The sequence below is a fragment of the Balaenoptera ricei genome, chromosome 6 (assembly GCF_028023285.1).
Source record: "Balaenoptera ricei isolate mBalRic1 chromosome 6, mBalRic1.hap2, whole genome shotgun sequence".
NCBI classification, from domain to species: domain Eukaryota; kingdom Metazoa; phylum Chordata; class Mammalia; order Artiodactyla; family Balaenopteridae; genus Balaenoptera; species Balaenoptera ricei.
This window is the reverse complement of record NC_082644.1, coordinates 7,303,293-7,331,060: the sequence shown is the minus strand read 5'-3', so window position 1 is coordinate 7,331,060 and position 27,768 is coordinate 7,303,293. Positions and strand designations below refer to the sequence as shown.

Here is a 27,768-nt window from a genome sequence, read left to right as displayed (position 1 = left end):
AGTTACTTCCCCTCCTACTTACAACACCCATTGCAAAAGTAGATTAGGGTCTGACCAATCATTATCCTTAGAACTTGATTATCTCTGTTAGTATAATGCAAATATTTGTGTGTGGTTTGTATAATAATTTTTTTCAACTCTGCTCTGGATGTAATTTACCTCCTTGTACAATTCCCTGTGTGGTCTTTTGCATATTTTTCCATGTTCTTGTCTATGTCAGAGAGTAACGGCTTAAAGGACCTCACCATGTATCTTTCCCTCTTCTGAAATTTTATACAATAGTTTATACCATCCTTATAAGGCATGTCAGTTTTTAAATTTTATTAGAATTATTTCTATACATGTATAACTTATGCTAGTCTACTGTAAGTTCTTTGAAGGCAGAAAATTTTTGTTTTGCATACATAGATGTTCAATTAAAGTGTATTAGAAAAATAAACTGCTATTCTATGATATTTTGCATACATGGATACTCATTTTTGTGTTTCAGTACAATGTTTGGATGGTTTCCTAACACATCAGTGTTGCAAACAGTGTATGACAAACAGTATATATGTCCTTCCACTTTTACTCCTTAGCAAATTTGCCCTTTCTTTATTCTTCAGACAGCAGCTCTCACCTCTCTTCCCACACAAGAGATACAGTAAACCTCTTCCCAGTCTTTTGTTTCCACTAGGCTCCTCTGTGCTTCCTCACTCTGAAACCAGCCACAGCTGCCTTATTTATAGCTGCTCAGGCTCACAGGGGACGTTCAGGAAAGAATGAGTCTTTGTATAACTCTCAAAGGTTGATCTGGCCATTGGGCAGAGGTAGACTTAACTCTGAATATTGATAAGGCCATTTGGTAATGTATTTATTTTACTTTTTGAAGCTTTAATAAACCTAAATAATTCATTCCCACTCAGATGGGACTTACAACCTAATTTGGACATATGACTAACTTACATTGACTCCTTTAGTATAGTCAAATAAAAATTAAACAAAATAGATGGCTATTGTTGGGGATTTTAAAAAAGATTTGTTTCAGACCTGAATTTAAAATTCAGGAACTTTTATTTCATGTCTCTGATCTTGAATTTCCCAGTCTGTGAAAGGATGAAGGTAATCCTCTTACCTCTAAGGTTGGTTAAGCGTCAATAAACCATAATTTGTATGAAGCATCCAGCACGGTGCTACTACATGGCGGTCACTCAATAAATTGCATTTCTCGTCCAGAGACTAAAAACCTACATTTTCTTCATTTGCACTATCTCATTTCTAACGAGGTGGGTCCCTCTGCTCTGTACTGCCTCTAATGAAGAGTTGAGGAAATGGATAGAAACAGTGTTGTCAAGTGTACTCCTTTTTCTTGGCTCCCAAGGGTGTTGATTACACCTTAAATTAGTAACTACTTTCTGTTATTGCTACTCTGCCATATCTAAAGATCCCATTGAAATGTTACAGTTAGGGAGAGCTTGCTAAATTTTATAAGTAGCTTCTGCAAGGGGGAAGACAATCATATCTACCCCCTAAATAAGCAGAAATTTTAAAAGATTGAACATGGGAGAATAAAAGACGAGAAAAGGTTTCAGGAAAAAAATGATCATCTATACTAGTATCCCTTGAGAACTGGCTGGAGAAAAAACAAGAAACCTGAAAGGCAGAGTTTCATGATTTAGATGACAGAATCTTTTAAAAAATTGCTTTAATTACAGTGTAGCACAAGAACCATAAATAAACTAAAAGCAACTGCAGACTGGAGGGAAATTAAATAAAGGAAATGACAGATTAGGAAAATTCCGTAGTAAATACATACACACACACACACACATACATACACACAAATGTTATAGGAGCATATATACATATATGTGTGTATAATAGGAAGACATTATGCCTAATAAGAGAAGTTAAACAAGTTCATTTATCATTTATCTGTATTACTAGAGAATTATTTCCAGGATAGGGGAATTTATGAGAGTGGTTTTAAGTTATAGAATGCTTTAACTTGTTAAAAAAAAAAAAAGTATGTTAACATTTGGAATACGATACAATTTCAGTATTACATGTAAAAGTTGTCTCTTCGTAACTAAAAATGTTGAGTAAGCATGTGTTAACTATATCACTTTGTCAATAATTGAATTTTCATTTTTCCTCACTAAGTAAAAGTAGACATTGGATTTTCCTCTTTTTTTAAGAGTCAAAACCAAAATTTTAACTACCTTTACAAAATGGACTAAAATAATACTATAGATTCCAGCTTTTTTGTATTTGTAGCGAGAACATATCTGTAATTTTTGTTTTCTTTTTTCCCCTGGATGCTTGATATTACAATGATCCAATCTATACAATGTATAAACATTGCCAAAAGGCCACAGATATATTTAGGAAACATTTTTATTCTATGTTTTTCTAACAATTCCATTAATATATGATCTGGGATATGGAAGAGGTTGTCAAAGTAAAGGAAAAGAGGTGAAAATTTCTTATATGTACAGCTAAAACCTTAGGCTTTGTCTTGCAGGTTTATCCTAAGAAGCCTTTCATTTGAGAAGTTACTCAGTTCTTAACCTGATAATGGACGGCAAGATAATCCTTTGCCTTCTCCATCAAAAACCAGGAAATAAATCTGGCTTTTAAAAAAAGTTAAAAACATTCCCAAATTTTCTATCTGGCTGCATCTTGTAGATGTTGAAAACACAAAAGCAGGTGTCAGCAAAGCTGTAAATACCTAAGAATAAAAGCGTAGCGCCAATACACATAAACAGAAATTCTGTTCAGACATGCTGGAGACTTGGGCAGAAACACAGAATCTAACTGACTTCAGTAATTTCAGCCATCTACATTCTTTTCCTTCTTATATAAACCATTAATGTTTTGTTTTTCCTTTTTAAAGGGAATCATGTGCAGGTTTTACTCATTCTCCCTAAGCCTACTTAATATCAAACTGATGCATGGCTTAAGTGAATAGAATCTTCAGCTTACATTTTTTGTGCTAGAACTACTGTTAGGTAGAGAGGCAACTCTGGATCCTTGTCAAAAAAACTCCAAAAGGACTTTTTAAAATAAAAAGAAGGTAACCACCAATATATATCCTCAGGTTCAGACTCGTTATCTCATTATCTGTTGTATCATTTTCTTTGCAGTGTTGTAAAGAATGAGAGACGTAGGAATTAAGATGTGGAAAGCAAATTTTCACCTTTCAAAAGTCTGAGTTGGAAGGGAGAGGAGTTCTTAAATCTAAAAGGGAATGTAAGGTTCCAAATATGTTTCATGTCACAAGTTGATTTTGATAGTGATTAATTCTTAAATGTTAGAATAAAACCGAAAAGGTGCCTATACATGGATGTGAGTAGCAAAGCAGAGTAAGCTTTCAAAAGGACAGCTGCAGGAGTGATGAACAAAATGAAGTGATTTCATTACTGAAGACCGTATGTCCAAGGAACAGAAATCCCTTGCTCAAACTGGGTACAACAGCTATGTGATCTCATACGACACAGAGTTCAGGATTGCTTGACGCCGCAGCTCCCAGATCTCATTCCCATCTGCCAGCCGTCATGGTGGTTTCCTCTTAAAGATGCTATCAATAGAACTTCATTCCAGCCATCGCCCCCATACAAAGCAATGAAAAAGGAGTAATGCAATCATTTCTTTCTGGTTTTCTTAAGAGCAATGACAATTTTCTCCGCAGAGTCCTCTTCCGTCACCCTCCCCAACCCAGACCCCACCTCCAGCTGACTGCTTCTCAGGTCTCGCCAGAAATGGTCCCATTTGGCTCCTAAACCAGTCACGGGCAAGGGGAATGGGATTTCTGTGATTGAAATAGATGAATCACTGTTTGCAGTAAAACAGGGGAGATCACCTTCCTCTGTATTACATGCAGAAGAAGTAGATACAAATGCAAAATAGAAGGAGGAAATGAAAACTGTGTAGGAAATCAAGGGCATCCACTATTACATATTCCAAGATCCAAGAGAATAAAACAGAGCAGGTGGATGCGGAACAGTTGGACAAGAGAACCGTGTGCTAAGAAGGGTGAATGCGTTTTGTATCCAGTATTTAGAAAAGAAAAAGAATATACAGAATTCTTGAAGATGCTGAGGATTAGTGGAAGTAACAAGACACTTGGAATAGAACCTTTATCATAAAATCTCAGAGCAGGCAACTAAGTGAAGTTTTGCAGAGATGTGATGAGCTCTACAAGTTTAGGCAAATAAAAGAGAATCCAGTCAATGCGTTTTAAAGAAACACAGCCACTTCAAAACCTTTCATTGATAACATGTGCAGGAATCTCCTTCGGTGTCTGGGATAGCAATAAAAATGTTGGTGTGTGACCGTATGATGAAGTATAATAGCTCTGTTGCTTTTCCCATTTCTGCCCTTGGACTAGGTTTCTGTCATCAGTGGAACCTACCTGGGTTTGGACTACATGAGCAAGCAAAATGGAGGTGAAGGTGGCATCATTATTAATATGTCCTCTTTAGCAGGTAAGGACAATTATCATGTTACTAATGATTTCTTACTGGTAATTGGGACCACAAAAGTAACTCTTCAAAGTGTATTTATTATCAACTCAGGTTTGAAATTGAAACTTGGTTTACTTTTTTTTTTTTTTTTACTGGTTCTATGGAATTTTCTGTTGTATACTATCAGAAGTTCAAACTCTAAGTTTATTCCTATTATCTTAAATTGTGACTTTTTAAAGTTATCGTTCTGCAGTACTATTTAAAAAAAATGTATATATATTTTCCCAGAGTTGCTATTTGTCAAAGGTTATTGTGAGATTCCTAAGCAGTAAAACATGTAAAAGCACCTCTGATAGACTAAAAAGGACTAAAATAAAGTTAAGGTATCTCTACTCCTGTGTGATTTTAGTAAGCGTGTCTAATTTTAAAATATGGCATATATAGTTAGTTGGGATATACTGTCGGGGAAGCCAGACTTGATCTCTACTTTCTCAGCCTCTGTGGCCCAGCCTGAGAATGAAATTGACATAAGATAGATCAAACAGGAGCAAAGCATACAGGTTTTCGCACGTCCACGAGAGCCCCCACAGGAAAACGAAGACACAAAGAAATGGCAAGGCCTCGGTGTTTACAAACTAGGTTGAACAAAGCAATGCAATTGTGGGAGAGTAACTAAAATATATGGGGAGACTAAAGAAAGATAAAGTTATTTTAACGTCTGTACAGATGTCTCTTGGCCTTGACTCCAATCTCCAGCGATAAGGTTTCTTTTCTCCTGGTACCGGGACAGCATCTTTTACATGGGATTCTGTACAGTCCCGCTTTCAGGAAGAAAAGGGAGATTAAAGTGCTCCCTTGCACCTGCTGTTTTACAAGTGCCTTTAGCTCAAATTCACCCTTATGCCCACGTGACATATTTTGGGGTGGCATATTCCACCTCCTTTCAGTGCTAAACTGCAATAATAAATAGACCCAAAGGTGTAATGGCTTAAACATAGCGTAAGCTTATTCCTCACTCATATATCAGCCCAGGGCAAGATCCTTGCCGCAGGGAACCTCTTCTGTACGCAGTCTTTTGGGAAACCAGGCTGGCAGAAGCTCTTCAGCGTGGAGCTTCCAGGGTTACACTGGCACTGGGGGACTCCTTTCTCTCCTACAGAAAGAGCGAGAGAACCCTGAGGAGGTGTGGCTCCTCTTCTAAACCCCAGCCCTGCAATGGCAAACCTCGCTCCGCTCACATTCCTACAGGCTTTGACCTCATGGCTCACCTAACGACAGGGAGTCTGGGAAATGTAGTCTAGCTGTGTGTCTAAGGGTGGATGTCAGAGGAGAGCTGATCATCCTTGCCACAAAGGGCAATCCAAACTGTGTTTTATTCGGGGCAGTGTCATTTACGATCAGCTGATGTCATCTTACTCAGTATTAGCTATAAACCTTTGGCAGGAACTTTTGGAGCAGAAAGACTTTACTTCGAAAATTCTAGGAAAAAAATCATTAATGGGTCTTGAATAGTTAAAGTGAAATCATGAAATTTTAGAACACTGACCAATATTGACAGCACATCTAAACTATTCGTGCCCAAAAAACAGTGAGACTTTCTTCAGTCATTTGGTTGGTTTCAGTTACTGTGGTAATTGCAGAATCGGTGTTCCTCGCCACCCCCCCCCCATCCTGTCCTCCACCTCCCAGCTGCAGTGGCACTGGGGGAGTCAGGTTTGGAGGTACCTGTGACCACACTAGTGTCTGAGGCTCAGCGTTTTTCTCATTCCTCCAGGAATCATCGTCAGATGGTCTTTAAACCACTGTGAACTTAGCACGAGTGGAAACTTAGACATCTCCCTCTTCAGAAGTTCTCAAAAGTAAATCCGCATCTCATTTTCTGAGTTGCTTCAAGACAAAAATGCCATCCCTAGAGTTATTATAGACCTAGTTCTATAAATTGTTCAGGGTAATCTGGTTATTTTTCCTAACATGTCATCTACTTATAAATTATAACATTTCAAGTCCAAGAGTACATTAAAAGGTGAAAGCATGGGCAATACTTAAAAGAGATATTCAGCCCCAGAGAGGGCTGAAGTTTAGATTCTCAGAGGCTGGAACCCAAAAGGCAAATTGTCACGGCTAAATCTACACTATTTTGAAATGAAATCGTAAGAAAAATATATAAATGATTGGAGAATTAAGAAGAAATATTTAATAGTTTAATACAAATATAAATGTACAAAAGAACCTAGGGTGGTGATTAAGACATAATTCCATGAATTCTCTCTTAAAGTTAAGGGGGCTGGTAACACTTGGAGAACCACAAACACCATACTAGGAGACTCTTGACCTTGTATCACTGGAGGCACTGATTTCAATCTCAGGAAAGAGAGAAGGCCTCAGGGGTGAATCAATATAGGACTCTCTGGGAGAGCCTCTGTACCGGAAGAGGCTTACTTGCCCCAAAGAGCATGAATAGAGAAATGCAGGGTAGTACTGCCTTTTATCCAATAAAAATATTTAAACATATAGCAACAATTAACTTTCACTGAGCACTCACCATTTGCATGATGCTCTTTTAAACACTGCTTATGTGTTCTCTCATTTAATACTCTCAACAGCACAGTGAAGTAGATTCTATAATCTTCATCTTGCAGATAAGGGAACCTAGCCTGGGGAGTTTAGGTTTTTGCACAAGCTTACATGCAAGGAAGCGGGGGAGCTGCAGTTCTCATGCTAGCTGCCTGATACGAGATCCCCTACTCTTAACCACTTGATTTTCTCTCTCTTCTGTGTATGAGTCTGTCAGTCTGTCTCTCTTTCTATCTTAGCCTAATTATAAAGAAAGAGAAACTGAATTCCTGTAACTTGATTAAGCCAGTGCGATTTGCTAGTATCTTCAGGCCTCCTGGGCACTACTTTAATCTCAGGACTATTTATTAAACCTTCAGCGAAAGCTTAAGCTTTTGCCCCATTTGACACACACAGAGTAAAGCCCTGGAACCATCTGGGGAGCTTACCAACATCACAAGTCAAAACATGCCATAGAGAAGAGTAATTTCGGGATTACAATTAGATGTCCACTTGGCTTTCTTGGCTAAGAGCTTGCTTTGTCACAATACCCATCCTGGGTGTGAATTTTCTTCTTACCTATCTCAGAGCCAGTATTGGGAACCCTGTGTGGATCCTTCTCTAATCGTGCAGATAAAACAATGAATGGATATAAATTCAACGAGGAGACCACTTTGGCTTTGGATTACCTTTCTGACACTCTTACAGTCTAGTGAATAGCAGAACAGTCTAAAGTGGAGTAGCACTGACATATATACACTACCAAATGTAAAGTAGATAGCTAGTGGGAAGCAGCCACATAGCACAGGGAGATCAGCTCATGCTCTGTGACCACCTAGAGGGGTGGGATAGGGAGGGTGGGAGGGAGACGCAAGAGGGAGGAGATATGGGGATATATGTATACATGTAGCTGATTCACTTTGTTATACAGCAGAAACTAACACAACATTGTAAAGCAATTATACTCCAATAGCTATTCTAAAAACAAACAAACAAAAAAAGCAAATTGGTTCTCCATCTGATATTCCTCCCAATAGGCAGGGTAACTCTGTTGATCATGGTTCACAAGTTTGTCTCTGTCCGTTATACTTGATTGGGTACCTTCATAATGCCCGTCCTCCATACCTGTGGCATCTACACCATTTCCTTGTTGCCTCTGGCCAATCCAGACAGCCCCTGCTACCCCTCCTCTGACCCTGGGCTTTGTCACTGAGGTGTCCTCATCTCACAAAGAGTATTAAAATGTATTGTCTTGAATTTTATCCACTCACCAAGAGTTTCTGTTCTTCCCATAATGAGATCAGTTTGATAAAAATACAGGATTTTGTAATAGTAGCAGAAGATAAATGTAGACGTCTCACATCCTCACACTTTCCTCAGAAATAATATCAACAATTTTGTTCCCTTGAAGTCGGAGCATGTTGGCAGAGGTCAGATGACCAAAAAAGTCTTTGAAGGGTTACTGGAGTCAAAGTAATTCTTTTTTTTTTTTTTTGACTCCTCAGCTTATATGAGGTATAATGGACAAATAAATTTGTGGGAAGAGTAGTTCTAATGCTTGCTTCCTCTTTGTTTTCCAAATATTCCTTCCTCACAGGCTTTCCCTCTTTTCCCCCTACTGCTCACTCTGTTGAAGGAATGTTGGGTAATATTCAACCCAACCAGAGTCCATCCCATGATCTCTTGCACAGATCCAGTGGAATCATTTAGTGTCATAATGAAACCTCAAGTTGACACACTGGTTTCGGTAGAGAAGTTAATGAGTAATGACCGCTGACGCAGACCGAGTATCAGATGCAATTAATAAGTTTAACAAACAGAGGAGTAGTTACAGTGGAGAGTGATTCCTCGGTGTATTGAGGGGAGGGTGTGCTTGTCCCTGGAAGCCCTGGAAGTTGTTCCAACCTCTGTTAACCACACAGATTCTTCTGTACGAGTTTTTGTCTATAAACATAATATATGAACCTGCGCTCATTTTACCACATCCATCCTTAACTATCAAACAAGAAAAAGTTGAACCAGAGAGAAGAGTGAAGTCTGGTTTAAAGCAGATAAACAGCTCTGCTCCCATGAGACATCCCATAGGAGTCAATTATGCTTCTTCTATACTTAGTGGGGAGGGAAGAGTAGTCGTCACAGGAAAAGGATTCTGCCCACCAACCCTGCTCCCACCTGCTCAGCTACTGAGGTCTTGGGGTTTGCTATGCCTCAAAAATAAGTCACTCGGTAGCATTTTGTGAGTGACACCACGAAGGTCGTATCTGCTCTGAATTGAAAACATTAGAGTCTCAAGAAAATACTTGAAAATCTTAGAATTTGTTTAGCATGTCTTAAAAACCAGCCCAGCGACATACTCACTTGAACTCTAAGTTGTATCTACAACAATGTAATTAGTTTGTGTTACAGTAGAAGTGCTAAAGTTACCACTTTAAATAACACATTCAAGTTAACCAAACATGTTAAACATGGACAGAAGGGAAATGGGGCTATGAAAGTAATTGGCAGAGTTTCCACCCCAAGAGCTATACGCCAGAGTCTCGTCAACATGGCAGCACTTGTTAGCGTGGCATAGGTGAAACAGAAGCCCAATGAGAGGTACCAGGCTGTAGAACTCACGTGGCCTCAAGAGCAGCCGGACTGGAATGTCACAGCAGACCAGAAATTTCAGGGAATCACGAGGTACAACCCTCTGCAACTATCTTTGCTTTAAAGAAGAGGGACTAACATATTTAGCAAGTGCCAAGTTCCAGGCGCTGTGATGAACGGTTGGCTCTATGGTATCACATTTAACTTTTACAAATCCCTGCAATAGAAGTCCGTTTAATTATCTCCAATTTATAGTGGAACAACTCGTCTCAAACAAGCTGCAGAACATGGGAAAGGTGGTGAGGATTAGCAGGAGGAATAAAAGCAACTTTATGTTGCTCTATTTTAGTGTATATCGTACAACGGCTGAATGTGCATTATCTGGATCTTAACTGGTCAGATGTCAACGGCTATGAGTACGTGGGCCACCTCCCTCGCTTAGTACCAGCGAAAGTCTTCATGGTGTCGGTTTTGCTGTCTTATGGCTTAAAATTATTAAGAAGACACACACGGACCCACCACCAGAGCCTCCCATCAAGCCTCTTAGATAGCCTCAACCACCAGAGGGCAGACAACAGAAGCAAGAAAAACTATAATCCTGCAGCCTGTGGACCAAAAACCACAGTTACAGAAAGATAGAGAAGATGAAAAGGCAGAGGGCTATGTACCAGATGAAGGAACAAGAAAAAACCCCAGAAAAACAACTAAATGAAGTGGAGATAGGCAACCTTCCAGAAAAAGAATTCAGAATAATGATAGTGAAGATGATCCAGGACCTTGGAATAAGAATGGAGGCAAAGATTGAGAAGATGCAAGAAATGATTAACAAAGACCTAGAAGAATTAAAGAACAAACAAACGGAGATGACCAATACAATAACTGAAATGAAAACTACACTAGAAGGAATCAATAGCAGAATAACTGAGGCAGAAGAACGGATAAGTGACCTGGAAGACAGAATGATGGAATTCACTGCTGCGGAACAGACTAAAGAAAAAAGAATGAAAAGAAATGAAGACAGCCTAAGAGACCTCTGGGACAACATTAAACGCAACAACATTCGCATTATAGGGGTCCCAGAAGGAGAAGAGAGAGAGAAAGGACCAGAGAAAATATTTGAAGAGATTATAGTCGAAAACTTCCCTAACATGGGAAAGGAAATAGCCACCCAAGTCCAGGAAGCGCAGAGAGTCCCATACAGGATAAACCCAAGGAGAAACACGCCGAGACACATAGTAATCAAAGTGGCAAAAATTAAAGACAAAGAAAAATTATTGAAAGCAGCAAGGGAAAAACGACAAATAACATACAAGGGAACTCCCATAAGGTTAACAGCTGATTTCTCAGCAGAAACTCTGCAAGCCAGAAGGGAGTGGCATGATATACTTAAAGTGATGAAAGGGAAGAACCTACAACCAAGATTACTCTACCCAGCAAGGATCTCATTTAGATTTGATGGAGAAATCAAAAGCTTTACAGACAAGCAAAAGCTAAGAGAATTCAGCACCACCAAACCAGCTCTACAACAAATGCTAAAGGAACTTCTCTAAGTGGGAAACACAAGAGAAGAAAAGGACCTACAAAAACAAACCCAAAACAATTAACAAAATGGTCATAGGAACATACATATCGATAATTACCTTAAACGTGAATGGATTAAATGCCCCAACCAAAAGACATAGACTGGCTGAATGGATACAAAAACAAGACCCATATATATGCTGTCTACAAGAGACCCACTTTAGACCTAGGGACACATACAGACTGAAAGTGATGGGATGGAAAAAGATATTCCATGCAAATGGAAATCAAAAGAAAGCTGGAGTAGCTATACTCATATCAGATAAAATAGACTTTAAATTAAAGAATGTTACAAGAGACAAGGAAGGACACTACATAATGATCCAGGGATCAATCCAAGAAGAAGATATAACAATTATAAATATATATGCACCCAACATAGGAGCACCTCAATACATAAGGCAACTGCTAACAGCTATAAAAGAGGAAATCGACAGTAACACAATAATAGTGGGGGACTTTAACACCTCACTTACACCAATGGACAGATCATCCAAAATGAAAATAAATAAGGAAACAGAAGCTTTAAATGACACAATAGACCAGATAGATTTAATTGATATATATCGGACATTCCATCCAAAAACAGCAGATTACACGTTCTTCTCAAGTGCGCACGGAACATTCTCCAAGATAGATCACATCTTGGGTCACAAATCAAGCCTCAGTAAATTTAAGAAAATTGAAATCATATCAAGCATCTTTTCTGACCACAACGCTATGAGATTAGAAATGAATTACAGGGAAAAAAACGTAAAAAGGACAAACACATGGAGGCTAAACAATACGTTACTAAATAACCAAGAGATCACTGAAGAAATCAAAGAGGAAATCAAAAAATACCTAGAGACAAATGACAATGAAAACACGACGACCCAAAACCTATGGGATGCAGCAAAAGCAGTTCTAAGAGGGAAGTTTATAGCTATACAAGCCTACCTAAAGAAACAAGAAAAAGCTCAAGTAAACAATCTAACCTTACACTTAAAGAAACTAGAGAAAGAAGAACAAACAAAACCCAAAGTTAGCAGAAGGAAAGAAATCATAAAGATCAGAGCAGAAATAAATGAAATAGAAACAAAGAAAACAATAGCAAAGATCAATAAAACTAAAAGTTGGTTCTTTGAGAAGATAAACAAAATTGATAAGCCATTAGCCAGACTCATCAAGAAAAAGAGGGAGAGGACTCAAATCAATAAAATCAGAAATGAAAAAGGAGAAGTTACAACAGACACTGCAGAAATACAAAGCATCCTAAGAGACTACTACAAGCAACTTTATGCCAATAAAATGGACAACCTGGAAGAAATGGACAAATTCTTAGAAAGGTATAACCTTCCAAGACTGAACCAGGAAGAAATAGAAAATATGAACAGACCAATCACAAGTAATGAAATTGAAACTGTGATTAAAAATCTTCCAACAAACAAAAGTCCAGGACCAGATGGCTTCACAGGTGAATTCTATCAAACATTTAGAGAAGAGCTAACACCCATCCTTCTCAAACTCTTCCAAAAAATTGCAGAGGAAGGAACACTCCCAAACTCATTCTATGAGGCCACCATCACCCTGATACCAAAACCAGACAAAGACACTACAAAAAAAGAAAATTACAGACCAATATCACTGATGAATATAGATGCAAAAATCCTCAACAAAATACTAGCAAACAGAATCCAACAACACATTAAAAGGATCATACACCACGATCAAGTGGGATTTATCCCAGGGATGCAAGGATTCTTCAATATACGCAAATCAATCAATGTGATACACCATATTAACAAATTGAGGAATAAAAACCATATGATCATCTCAATAGATGCAGAAAAAGCTTTTGACAAAATTCAACACCCATTTCTGATAAAAACTCTCCAGAAAGTGGGCATAGAGGGAACCTACCTCAACATAATAAAGGCCATATATGACAAACCCACAGCAAACATCATTCTCAATGGTGAAAAACTGAAAGCATTTCCTCTAAGATCAGGAACGAGACAAGGATGTCCACTCTCACCACTATTATTCAACATAGTTTTGGAAGTCCTAGCCACGGCAATCAGAGAAGAAAAAGAAATAAAAGGAATACAAATTGGAAAAGAAGAAGTAAAACTGTCACTGTTTGCGGATGACATGATACTATACATAGAGAATCCTAAAACTGCCACCAGAAAACTGCTAGAGCTAATTAATGAATATGGTAAAGTTGCAGGATACAAAATTAATGCACAGAAATCTCTTGCATTCCTATACACTAATGATGAAAAATCTGAAAGAGAAATTATGGAAACACTCCCATTTACCATTGCAACAAAAAGAATAAAATACCTAGGAATAAACCTACCTAGGGAGACAAAAGACCTGTATGCAGAAAACTATAAGACACTGATGAAAGAAATTAAAGATGATACCAACAGATGGAGAGATATACCATGTTCTTGGATTGGAAGAATCAACATTGTGAAAATGAGTATACTACCCAAAGCAATCTACAGATTCAATGCAATCCCTATCAAATTACCAATGGCATTTTTTACGGAGCTAGAACAAATCATCTTAAAATTTGTATGGAGACACAAAAGACCCCGAATAGCCAAAGCAGTCTTGAGGCAAAAAAATGGAGCTGGAGGAATCAGACTCCCTGACTTCAGACTATACTACAAAGCTACAGTAATCAAGACAATATGGTACTGGCACAAAAACAGAAACATAGATCAATGGAACAAGATAGAAAGCCCAGAGATTAACCCACGCACCTATGGTCAACTAATCTATGACAAAGGAGGCAAAGATATACAATGGAGAAAAGACAGTCTCTTCAATAAGTGGTGCTGGGAAAACTGGACAGCTGCATGTAAAATAATGAAATTAGAATACTCCCTAACACCATACACAAAAATAAACTCAAAATGGATTAGAGACCTAAATATAAGACTGGACACTATAAAACTCTTAGAGGAAAACATAGGAAGAACACTCTTTGACATAAATCACAGCAAGATCTTTTTGGATCCACCTCCTAGAGTAATGGAAATAAAAACAAAAATAAACAAATGGGACCTAATGAAACTTCAAAGCTTTTGCACAGCAAAGGAAACCATAAACAAGACGAAAAGACAACCCTCAGAATGGGAGAAAATATTTGCAAATGAATCAACGGACAAAGGATTAATCTCCAAAATATATAAACAGCTCATTCAGCTCAATATCAAAGAAACAAACACCCCAATCCAAAAATGGGCAGAAGACCTAAATAGACATTTCTCCAAAGAAGACATACAGATGGCCACGAAGCACATGAAAAGATGCTCAACATCACTAATTATTAGAGAAATGCAAATCAAAACTACAATGAGGTATCACCTCACTCCTGTTAGAATGGGCATCATCAGAAAATCTACAAACAACAAATGCTGGAGAGGGTGTGGTGAAAAGGGAACCCTCTTGCACTGTTGGTGGGAATGTAAATTGATACAGCCACTATGGAGAACAATATGGAGGTTCCTTAAAAAACTAAAAATAGAATTACCATATGACCCAGCAATCCCACTACTGGGCATATACCCAGAGAAAACCGTAATTCAAAAAGACACATGCACCCGAATGTTCATTGCAGCACTATTTACAATAGCCAGGTCATGGAAGCAACCTAAATGCCCATCAACAGACGAATGGATAAAGAAGATGTGGTACATATATACAATGGAATATTACTCAGCCATAAAAAGGAACGAAATTGAGTCATTTGTTGAGACGTGGATGGATCTAGAGACTGTCATACAGAGTGAAGTAAGTCAGAAAGAGAAAAACAAATATCGTCTATTAATGCATGTATGCGGAACCTAGAAAAATGGTACAGATGAGCCAGTTTGCAGGGCAGAAGTTGAGACACAGATGTAGAGAATGGACATATGGACACCAAGGGGGGAAAACTGCGGTGAGGTGGGGATGGTGGTGTGCTGAATTGGGCGATTGGGATTGACATGTATACACTGATGTGTATAAAACTGATGCCTAATAAGAACCTGCAGTATAAAAAAACAAACAACTAATACTAAACTTTCATTGGGTTATTTGTATGGAAACATGTTAATATAAATGTTTCAGACATTACATGAAATTTCTAAAAATCTTATATTTGTATTTGTATGGAAATATGTATGGAAATATGTTAATATAAATGTTTCAGACATTACATGAAATTTCTAAAAATCATATTTGTATTTGTATGGAAATATGTATGGAAATATGTTAATATAAATGTTTCAGACATTACATGAAATTTCTAAAAATCTTATATTTGTACTTGTATGGAAATATGTATGGAAATATGTTAATATAAATGTTTCAGACATTACATGAAATTTCTAAAAAAAAAAAAAAAGAAGACACACACGAAAAGGAATCAGTAGGAAAGACTAAATATTTATAAATAGGCCTTTTGAGGAATGGATAAAAGATTTAGGGTTTCCTAGCCATAAAGACTATTAAGAAAATGACTAGTCTTCTAGAATTCAACATGAGAGACATTACCTACGGGCTTTGTTTAGAGGCAGATTCTGACTCAGTAAGTCTGGGGTGGATCCCACAATTCTGATGCTGGTCCTTGGCCCACACTTTGAGGAGCCAGCCTCTAGTTTGCACAGGGACATTCTTTGAGTGGCTGAGAAAGCTCATCTTGGTTTCCTCTGATCACAGCGTAGGGGATCACTGAACTTTTAGGAAGGGGGATTGTGATGGGACCTTAGGGACAACTTTCTGAGAATTAACAATCCCTGGAGAGTGCTGCTGGGGTTACCTTTCTGGAAAGATTTTTATCACAGAAGATGCAGTCGTTCTGTGGAAGTTTATGCCACTTTTTATGTCAGATCATACTTTAAGACATAATTTGTTAACGGCAAGCATGTGACTGAGGGGAAAAAAAGCAGCATCAGATAAGGTGTTCTGTTGTGTGGAAACGCATCTAATAAGGAAGTCCACTAGTTACTTTGGTCCACTTTCTGCACAAACACAGATAAATGGATTCTCACCAGTTCTCTTTTCTTTCCTTATTAAAGAAGTGCTGGTTAACCACAGAAAGATGGGTAGACCGTTTCTTTTCTGATTGTAAAGAAAATGTGAGGAATTTCGATCCCTGCTTTTTAGCACAGCTGCTGAACTCAAGTTTATCATGCAAAGATCAGTATCCTTAGATTCTCAATTTCCTTTCCTAAGCTGAATTTCTTTAGCACTTCTGTATAGTCTATCTTACATAACTTCTATCCATTTAAAAGAAAATATGTTCAAGGATTCAGTACAACTGCCGTCTGAGCAGATTTCAGTTTTTTGCACAAAAACTTTTTGAGCGATTTACCTTCTGTGAAACGTAGATATTAAAGTTATCTTTTGTAAATACAGGTAGAAAGAATATTAAAGATAGAGGAACTAATGTGGAAAGGGAAATGATATTTTACTTTTCCAAATGACTTCTTTATTTGTTCTATAATTACATGTGTCATTTTCAGGTATTTAAAATTTTTTTTCATAATTATCCCATCAGTCGGTGCCATTTGGTGTTATTATCCTGAGTGGCTGTAGAAAATATTTCTCTGTTTCGTGGGTAGAATTTCTCCCTCTGTTGAGATTATTTTTCTTAATCTACAGTTAGGACGGACATAAACCTGCAACTAATTACGTGTTGTATTTTGGAGAGAGAGCCATTTCACAATTCTTTAAGTAAACTTGCAGAGTGCTGGGCCCAGAATAAATAAGTATTGAAAATCTATTCTTAACTTTTTAAATATAAGGCATCCATTTTTAAGCACAATTAAGGATTCCTCACAACATCAAACAAAATAACATTCTTTTAGAGACTGTTCTCTCATGGTCTCAGTCCTTTGTTGCGTTATTCTTAAATCCTTTAACATGAAGACGAAATAATTTTGCTGTGCATATGGGAATTAATTTGCAAGATTTTAAAAAATCCAAATTCATTCTAGCAACTGGGCCTGTAGCCACTATCCTGACAGAAGTCCCTGTGAAGTCAGATGGGGTGATCTGGATGGTCAGATATCAAAGTTCTACCCTACCCCTGCGCCAGGGGCTCTCAATAGAGCAGATTTAAAATACTACGTCAATATCCTTTGTATTTAAAGTTACTAAATACATAGTTCTTAAATGAATGCACTTCTGTAATACTTTTGAATTAGGATTAGCAAGAGTCCATGGTTTGCCAAGGTTCAGAAACCAAACCCAGTTAGGATGCTGTACCAGATTTGTGGCATTTTAGTGCAAAAGATACATTTTCATAAAAAGGTACAATGTGGATAAACAGGTAAATAAAACAATAAACAAGACTTGAGATGTTTCATCTTTAGGAAAAATGATTACATTTATATAAAGATAATAGCAAATGGTAATGCTTATTATGTGTCAGGCACAGTTTTAAGTATTTTATGTAAATTAGCTCATTCAGGACTCACAATAGCTACTATTACTACTCTATTTCACAGAGGAAAAACACCATGGTACGCAGCAGTAACCCCTCCAAAGGTAACAGAGCTCACTGTGGTGGATTCAGGATTTGAGATCAGCCAGTCTGGCACCCCAAATCCAAACTACTGTGCTATAATCTGTCTCGACCAATTCAATTAAAAGGACATTTTTAAATGGTTAAGTAGTATAGGAAATAACATTCTGGTCAAATGGTGATCCTCCCCTTGGTTTTATACATTTCAACTAACTATTTAAAACATGCTTTCATTATATTTGGCGCTTACTTGGTACCAAACACATATTTCTAAAATGAATTCACTCCTATAAAACCTTTTGAATTAGCACACACTGTATTTTAAGGGAAGAAGACTAAATTTCCCATCTCAAGACAGAGTAAAAGATCTTGGCTGGACATCTGGAATTTAAATTTGAAAATTATGTGTGTTTGTGTGTGTGTGTGTATGTGTGTGTTTGTGTGTGTGTGTGTGAGAGAGAGAGAGAATGAGAATGAAAGAGACATGGAGGGAATGAATTTCATCCACAGGAGTGGATAAGGTCACCTAAGGAAAGAGTGTGCATAGAAAAGCAGAGAGGACCAGGACCAGCTCTCGGGTCCCCCGGCCTATTTCTGGGTCTGGTCAAGGAGGAGCAGCCCGCAGAGGACGTGGAGGAGGACCTGCTGGTGAGTGTGAGGTGGAAGGACACCAGCGTACGGAGGGAAGTGCTGCAAGGAGAGCGTAATTCACTGTGTTGGTTGCTACTGAGCAAGGTATCAAGCACGATGAAGACCTGGCCTTAGCAGACGTCCGTCACTGGCAACCGCCACAACATCTGTTGGACTGGACTGGTCAGAGGAAAGCCTGGTTAGGGTGAGCTGTGCAGCAGTGGAGAGGCAGCTGGAGAAGGAGGTGAAACCAAGAGGGCTACTATTTTTAGATGAGTGATTTTGAGACGTTCATATCTCAAAGAAAAGCCATTTCTCTTTTGATTCTGCACGTGATACAAGTAACCACTCTAGGCTTCTTAAAATATTCCTGTCTTTAATTTCTGTGACACGATGCTTAGCTTGTTTTCTTCCTACCTCCACTGGTTCAGCCTTCTCAGTCTCTTGCTCCGTCATCCTCCTCTACCATGGAGGGCTGCCAGGTATAGTTGTGCAGGTTGTAAACTGCAGGAACTCTGTGGGGCACAATCTCCACAAACTACCATGTGAGTGGTGTCCCCAGAGTCATGTCAGACACACCCTGAACAATTCTCTGAGCTGACCCTTATTACTAGCCTCAGAACAGGTTTTTATTTGAAGCACATGGAAACATTGTATGTTGGTGCTGCAGGTCTAAGGTTGGTAACAGAGGTATGGCTAAACAATGCGATACTGAAGTTGACCACAACAGCAGTAATGTTATACTTGGAAGGGAGAAAAGGATCGTGAGACCCAATAGAAAATGTTGGATTTCTGAAACATTTCCACCCCAACTAAAATCACTGTCAAAAAGAAAAGCCTTAAAAAAAAACACCTTTTCTCTCTCCCTTCAGCCTCCCTTTTCAAAGCAGCAAACTGAGGGAGAGAGAGCAAACTTCTACATTGAAAGTCAGTTGGCAAGTTAGGGACAAAGCCCCACACATCTTTACCTGTTTGAACCGTAAGGAGCCACAGTTAAAATCTACATGTACTGGGGAGATAAAGAAAAACTCTCTACTTAACTAAACTAACTACAACTTGCCTAAATAAAATAATTGAAAAATAGAATTCTCTTTTTTTTATAAGACCTCAAAACTGAATATATCTATCAAAAGAGCAATGTATATGCAATTGATAGGTATATCCTTATGGTGTAATACCATTCACTCAGAAAAAAAAAAAAAGGAAGAAAGAGGAAAAAAAAAAGGAAGAAAGAGAAATGAGCTATTGATACACATTACAACATGGATGAATCCCATAAGAATTATCCTGAGTGAAAGAAGTCAGACAGAAAAGTTTACACTGTATGATTACATGTATATAAACTTCTAGAAGTGGCAAACTAATCTATAGTGACACAAAACAGATCAGTGGTTGCTTAGGGGGAGGGGAAAGGCAGAATGACAGGATGACAGGGCACGAGGAAACTTTCAGGGGATGGCTGTGTTCATATCTTGATTGTGGTCGTGGTTTTGTGGGTGTAGACCTATGTCAAAACCTATCAAACCACACACTTTAAATATAAGCAGTTTATTGTATGCCAGTTATACCAAAAAGCTGTAAAAATATCTTAAAAGGATGCTTGATTTCTGAATGTCTGACATGGATCTATGCCGCCTTTGATCTAATGCCAGAGAGTGAAAGCAATGCAAGAGGAAACATTCTGCAGGATTGCAGTGAAAATGTCATTGGAGTGCCACGAGAGGCATAAAACCAAGTGCCACTTTAAAAATGCAAACAAATTCTAATTGCATCTGCAATTCTACCTTTAAAGGAAAGTATGTGTTTTGCAGCTGGCTTCTTAGACAGAACCAACACAACAGTATTTGCTCTCTTTTGCTGCTGTGACACTTTGAACCAGTTTGGGTTCGGAAGCTCAGTGCCTGCACATACATAACAGAAATTCATTCTCATTCATCTTTGACATCCTTGCGTTTTTTGTGGCTGTCAACAGTTCATCTCTGACTCAGGTTCAGTCTGCATTTCCTGCTGCCCGTGAATGCCACCTACAGCCACTACCTTGGTCTCATAAACATTGAAGGAGCGGGTAGAACAGTGACCTACTTACAAGAACAAGAAGCAGCAACGCCTGGCTGCACCTGTTTATTCTGTTTATCTCGATCTCCTAATACACCTGTTCACCCTGTGGAGGCATCATGAGTTCTTGTTGACTGACACTGACAAACTTAATTAACTTACACATGTTACTGAACCGAAAAAAACAAAACAAAACAAAAAGAGAACCACGTTACATACTTTGAGGTCATTGGGAGGACGCACTCTGTGTGATCTACCATCTCCAGGGATTTAAACTGCTCTTGAGCAAACGTACTTCATAAATTGAGACCTGGCAGGCACCCAGGGAGTGGTTAAGGTCCGCCTTTATTACTGCACTTTGGTACAACACGCTTTCCAGCGGTGGGGTTCTGGGACTAGTTAGCTGAGTGGAGATGACCACGTCTCAGCAGAATCATTTAGTAGTATCATGACATTTGACATTAATAACATTAAAGTAATCAGGGGTCGCTCTTCCTTGGAGAAATCACAAATTTTAAAAATGGTAGAACACGTTAACTCAAGAAATCAGTTAAAAGCCAAGACGTACAAATGGCTCTAGTTAAAAGTTTCACTGTTGATTGAGATAAGAGAATTGACCATTATGAGAAATAAGCTTGACAGTGATAATAACTACAGCAAAATCAGTTTTTCTTGTTTTGTTTCTTCTGGTAGCGGGGAGGGGGTAACGTCGGGCTGGGAGATAGGGGAGAAAAGATGCCATACCTGCTGCAGTACCACTTTTTCGCCACACCATGGATTTAATCGTATTTTTGAGCAGTTACTATTGTGTGTAAATGGAAAATTAAGCCAATTCTAAAGCTGCTTGAATTCTGTTGCTGAGTACATAATTATGAAAGGAAATAAAATAGGATCAAACATTTTTATTTCTGGTTTTCTTTTCCTAAGTCATGGGATGAGAAGATCTAGGCATCTGCTACAGATCAGAATCAAAAGAAGTTAACTTTTAATTTTCTTAAACACTTAGCGGCATTGTTCAGTGCAATTCGTGACAGGGGAATGCTTACCAACTTATAATGAAGACAAATAATGCTCTCCAGATCCCGCTTAAGCAGTTTAAACTCCTTCAGCCATTTGGAAGCCTTAAAAAATAAAGAATATACACTTTTTAAAAATCCAGACATAAAAACTGAAAATTAGGTAGTAACTTACTGGATTTCAAGATGATTCTTTCGGTGTTTTAGATAACAGTGACTTCTCTTGACTTCATCAGGGAAGCAGAAAAACTTATGTACCACTCTTGGCTACATCCCTAGGCGGTAGCTTACTGACCATAAATTTTGGACAGTATAGTAGAGGTTATAGGAGGAATAAACTATGCCTGGACTAGTGAGTTTTACAAAGTTGTCCAGTGATTACCTTAGTGTATTTTCTAGATTAATCTTAAAATGGAACAGGCACAAATTATTCATTTTCATAGCAAGTATTGGGGTTTGTCTGCTTATTTTTTTAATAAAAGTGTTTTTGTTTTTTATTTGTTTGTCTCAGGGCTGATGCCTGTTGCACAACAGCCTGTGTATTGTGCTTCCAAACATGGCATAATTGGATTTACACGCTCGGCAGCGGTAAGGATACAACGACTGCAGTGTCTCTTTTTCTCTTTTCTGTGCATGTGTGATGCATGAGTTCTATGAAGTAGAGGGCACCAGAGTCAGAATTCAATACATCTGGATTAAAGATAGAAAAATAAGTTCTACTTCAGTATTTATTATTAAAAATAGTTTTCAGATCATGTAAAGGACCAAATATAGAATAGATAATTTTATTTTAACACGAAATTAGCCATTTTATTTATTTATTTATTTATTTATTTATTTATTGGCCTCACCACACGGCATGTGGGATCCTAGTTCCCGACCAGGGATCCAACCCGTGCCCCCTGCACTGCAAGCACAGATCTTAACCACTGGACCGCCAGGGAAGTCCCTAGAATAGATAATTTTAAAATGAAGTAGATTCTAAACACAGGTTACTGAAAAATATCCTTAAGGGTAAAAAATGGGAAGATATTCCTTATTTTTTGAAATTGACTCCCAATTTAAAAATCATTGACTTAAGACTTCCTTAAACGGAACATGCAGTATGCCCCAGGTGTTACTTGTCCCTGAAGATATGGTAAAAACGAGTGAGAGCGTGGAGAATGGAAGGAGGGGTGCGGCCAGCGTTTACCTGATAGGGTTGTCAAGGATGCTGTCTCCATGGAGACCTAGGGTGAAAGTGTACAGAGCTTAGAAGACTATTTTAGAACTAATTGACCACATGCATTGATAGCATGAAGTGCCTTTTAATAATAACTGAAAAACAAAAAAAGGCAGCTTGAATGGAGCCTGATGAGCAAGGGGAAAGTAGCATGGTGATTGACTGGAGATGTAAGCAGAAGCCAGACGAAAGGCGGCTTATGAGTCAGGGTCATGAGCTTGGATTTTATTCTAAATGCAGCCGTCAATGGGTCTTTTCTGCACAGGAGTGACAAGATTATATTTCCATTTGAAGAAGACCATTCTAGCTGCTCTTTAGAGAATGTATGGGAATTCCCTGGCAGTCCGGTGGTTAGGACTCTCACTGTCAAGGGCCTGGGTTCAATCCCTGGTCGGGGAACTAAGATCCTGCAAGCTGCGTGGCATGGCCAAAAAAAACACAAAATAAGACAAAAAAAGAGAGATTCAGAAAGAATGTATGAGAGAGGACAAGTGCAGAAAAGGAAAGAGCAGTTGGGAGACCTCTACAGGGGTTAGTCTAGGTGAAATGGAGAGAGGGGCCAGACGAACAGGAAATCATTGATAACAAGAAACGCTAGGGATAGAGAAAGCAGATGGTGAACGGTAAATGTTCAGTCAAAAAGGAAGATTGGCAGCTCTCACACTCTTAATTGAAATTGCTTGGAAATTTTAATTTAATTTGCAAAGACTTAATCTTTAATTCAACTTTTAATGAACACATAACACTACTACAAAGCAAAGTAAATCAAAGCAAAGACCAGACCTGTTGCATTTACAGTTATAAGACTGGACACCTGTACAGTTGATGCTCATTATTTGTTAGTTACGTTCTATAAATTCACTTGCAAACACTGAATTAGAGGGTACTAAACTGTTGCTCATAGGGGAAATTCAGGGTTAAGTTCCTGTGAACCTCTGGCTACAACATTTTGAATAACTAATCAACACATAGCCTAGTTTTATGTATATTTCTGTTTAAAGACACCTTATTTAATATGCATTGTGTTTAATATGTATTGTATTAGCATGGCCAACAGCATTTATACCTCATGCCTGAAGGAAGCTCCTCTAACGTGTATTTTATCCATAGGCACATTGCAGCCTTCTTGCACTTAGAAATACTAGACAGCACTTCAGCACTATGCCTTGAAGACATTTCAGATAGCAAAATCACCAACACAAGCACAAAGATGAGAAAAACATGGGCAAGTACCGCGAAAAGGACACTTGTTCATGGTGTAAGAGCTGAAACAAGAAAGCAGAGCATCGTTTTATTTGACCTTAGTCCACATCGGGCAACTCAAATTTCTTATTACTCTGTGCTTGTCCACAGAGAACCTTGAAAGCACCACAAATATTGATTAGGGGGGTTATGAATAAATTTTAGCAAGAAAGCAAATGGAATCCACAAATAATTGACTTACACTTTGTTTTATAAATAGTTCAAATAAAAGCCAAAGAAGGTTAGTCTAAAAATAATTAAAATTGTCTTCCAGATAGTACAAATTACTGAGTGTCTTTAGAATCAATCAAAGTCCTAAAATTTTCCACTAACAGTATTCTTTAAGTAAGTATTCTCTTTAATACAACCCCAATTTCAAAGAAAACTTGGGATATCATTTCTAAGCCTCAGCTTATTACCTTTAGCTGCCTGCAGTGTTCAGTAGATAAGAGCGCTTTAGATAATCAAGTATTTTCAGGAGTTGCCCAGTAATATTGATTTTTTAAAAAAAGTAATCAGGTGAGGCTTGCAAGAATTAGTTCAGCACTTTAGTTATGTATTCTTTTACTTTCTGCCACCAGTCAGCCTTACCATTGTCATCGTTATATAGCTAGAAGGATAGCTGTCTAGTACTTTTCACATCCGTCTTTTAACTAGCTTTAATTATCAGTTTATCCTATGTTATACATTTACAAAACTCCTGAAATCTGCAACCTTCTACTTCCCATTGGCAGATGGCTGCTAATCTCATGGACAGTGGTGTGAGGCTGAATGCCATTTGCCCAGGCTTTGTTAACACACCCATCCTCAAATCCATCGAGAAAGAAGAGAACATGGGACAATATATAGAATACACAGATCATATCAAGGATATGATGAAATACTATGGGATTTTGGAGTAAGTAAAACTATACCTATCTATCTTCCTTTATACAATGGAGCAAAGTGCTATCTAGACATAAGCAATCAAAAGGAAAAAAATTAGCTTTTAAATTTGAGAAACTCATGCAAGCTTCAAAGTTTTGGTTTGACAAAATCTCTGAAAAAAAATTCTTCTTCTGGGTTTCTGAATAGAATATGTTGACACATCATGAATTTTGCTTTTAGGTATAAAGAATGCATCATTAATACCTTCAACCATAATCAGATACTTTTTTTAAAAGGTGATGTTTAGTTGTCTTTGGAAGCAATGATACCTTATCTGCCTAAATTCCAAGCAATATTCATACATACCCTTTGTGAAATTAAATATGCCCCCCGACTTCAACCACTTTCCTAAGAAACAACTGATCAACACACATGTTTGGGGAACCCTGTCTGAGTTAGAGCAGTTGGCGTCTCACAGGACGGAGTCATCTGGACCTAATCCTGACTCCACCACACCCACCATGAACTTATCCATCAACCTCTACTTACCTTGATTTTCTTGCATGTAAAATGGGGATAATACTAAAACAAACTTAGGGGACTTTGGAAAGTCCACAAATAAGTTGATGTATGTAAGGTACTTAAAACAGTAGCAGATAAATAATAGACGTTCAATAAATGTTAGCTACAATTCTTCAAATTTCTACTCTAATAAACATTTCTATCTGATAAGTCTAAATTCTACTGATAGGTTAAAGATGGAAAAATAATCATTTACTCAGTGTAAATAATAAATATAAATTTATGAATCCTTGCTATAAAATAACAGAAGGGTGGGTGTGGAAATCTACCACTAAATTTATAATTTAGTTACCTAATCGAATAAAAAACAAAGGTAGCAATAGCTGCACGATATACATTTCCCTATTACATGTTAAAGGTGATAGATACTTCAAAAATAAGACGATGTGATAATTATGCCTCATTCTTTAATTTTAAAACCCTGATGTTTCCTTTATTTTTAGCCCATCAATGATTGCCAATGGATTAATAACACTCATTGAAGACGACACTTTGAATGGGGCTATAATGAAGATCACAACTTCTAAGGGAATTCATTTTCAAGATTATGATACAACCCCATTTCACACGAAAGCTCAGTGAACATCTTATATGTCAGCTTTAACTGAAAATAAGCACAAATGACTTAGACCACATCATTTGAAGACAGCTTTTTAAATGAAATGTTATCATTTGAAGCTTTCCTTTCATGCATGTGATGTTCATTTTTTCTAAATGATTAGCTAAGTATATAGATTTAAAAAATGAGGAACTATCAAAAATATGACATGGACCAAAGCTAGGTTTTGATCTTTATAGTCTAAGTAATGATTAAAACAAAGGATATTCCAGGAATATTCTGCCTTGCAGAGAATATATTTAAATTTGTGATTCATAAATGTTAATGTTTTTCAGAACGTCATTTTAAAGGAGATACTTGAATTGTTATTTATATCAAACCAGATGTGAAAAACTCATTTTGTTTCCATGTTCGCACTTTAAAAGAAGGAAGCTACCTACAATGGCAAATATTTAGTAACGATAACTTTTACTTATATACCATCTTTCAGCTGAATATTTCAGCTCTTTGAGGATGTGGCACCTTTGGGGGCCCGTAGGTAAGGAATAAATTACAGTGTGAATATATCCTAAATGAAAAATCTAATGTATGGAAAAGTGACAGAAATTAACTGGCTGAGATGTTAATCCACAGTTCAGCCTCCCATCTGGGGAAAACATTTCTTTCCTCTTTGCTTACTTTAAGAATTTTGACTACAAAAATCTCAGGAATGAAACTTTTAATAGTTATAGCAAAAAGGATAGTTAGTGCTCCTAAAACATGCTTATTAAGAATAAAATACAAATGTAATATTTTTCAGATTACTTCTTTGTTTATTTGTACCAATTTCAAAAATGCCTACTTTTCAATAAAACTTTTTTTTTCTAATCTTCAGAAGTTACTTAGTGTTCTATGTATAGCTACTGAGAGGAAGAAACCAATTTTGTCAACACCTCAACTGAAGATGCTTTTGTGTTTTCAAAGCAGTAATAACAAGAGGTAAAAATAGGTGTGATTTTTTGCCGTTTTCCCTGTCAGGTATTTTAAGATAGGATCATTAAATGCACCTGCTTTGGGTAACACTATTTGCAAGCAATAATTAATGCTAATAATAGTGAAAGCACAAAATTTCCAAATCAATCATTTCTTCATAGAAATATTGTGGAAGTAACACATTCTGCCTGCTAACTCCAAAGCTCCCAGGTGGGAGCAAAATCCATCCATGCGAGATTAATAAGGATTTCCTAGAGATATTGGCAGGTTGTCAGATCTTGCTCTGTTTTAATTCTGCCACAGAGAACTGTTGCCTTCACTTTTAAGGAGTGCGTTGAATATGAGTAACTGTTGTCTAGATGTCCACATAACGTCTTTGAAAGACACCAAGTAGTGAACATCAGTGAACATCTAAGAGAAGTTGTATAATTAGGCACAAACTTGTTCATACCTTGTGGCAGTAACTAACCAGTCGATGATATAGGTATGAGGAATATCATTTATCTCAACTCTTTTTTCCACGGTAATGTTCAAAGCTATAGCTTAAACTTTTCATTTGCGGATAAGTCTTTGCACTGGCGGCCTTCAATATACTTTGTGCTTTGAATTATTGTTTTTAAATCAATAAACTATGCAGACATTTAAAACCACATACTGAGTAGAACTGAAAAAAAAATATGCATTATATTTTTAAAAGTTATTTTTACCTTAAAATGTATCTTATATAAATAGCTTTAAATAAATCTATAATGTTATAGGTGTGGAGCCCTATATCAAGGGCACAGGACAAAAATCTCCGGAATTAACTTAGCCCCCATAGCAACTGTTGCCATGGGCTTTCCTGACCTAAACGGGACAGCCCTCGAGTCCATATTAGGTAAAATATTCACCATGTAGCAACCACATAGCATCCTGACCAATCACCTAATGCCATCCTGCCAGCAGGAATT

General features: G+C 37.6%; 1 protein-coding gene across 1 annotated transcript in view; it reads left to right on the top strand.

Moving 5' to 3' along the window:
• The window catches only part of HPGD (15-hydroxyprostaglandin dehydrogenase), a 33,730-nt gene extending 7,017 nt beyond the window's left edge, over window positions 1–26,713 (top strand). The window contains exons 4-7 of the mRNA XM_059926197.1: window positions 4,370–4,466; window positions 21,886–21,962; window positions 24,573–24,736; window positions 25,731–26,713. Coding sequence (XP_059782180.1) covers window positions 4,370–4,466; window positions 21,886–21,962; window positions 24,573–24,736; window positions 25,731–25,869 — 477 coding nt within the window. The 3' untranslated portion in view covers window positions 25,870–26,713. The remainder of the gene's footprint in view (window positions 1–4,369; window positions 4,467–21,885; window positions 21,963–24,572; window positions 24,737–25,730) is intronic.
• The last annotated feature ends 1,055 nt before the right edge of the window (window positions 26,714–27,768 follow it).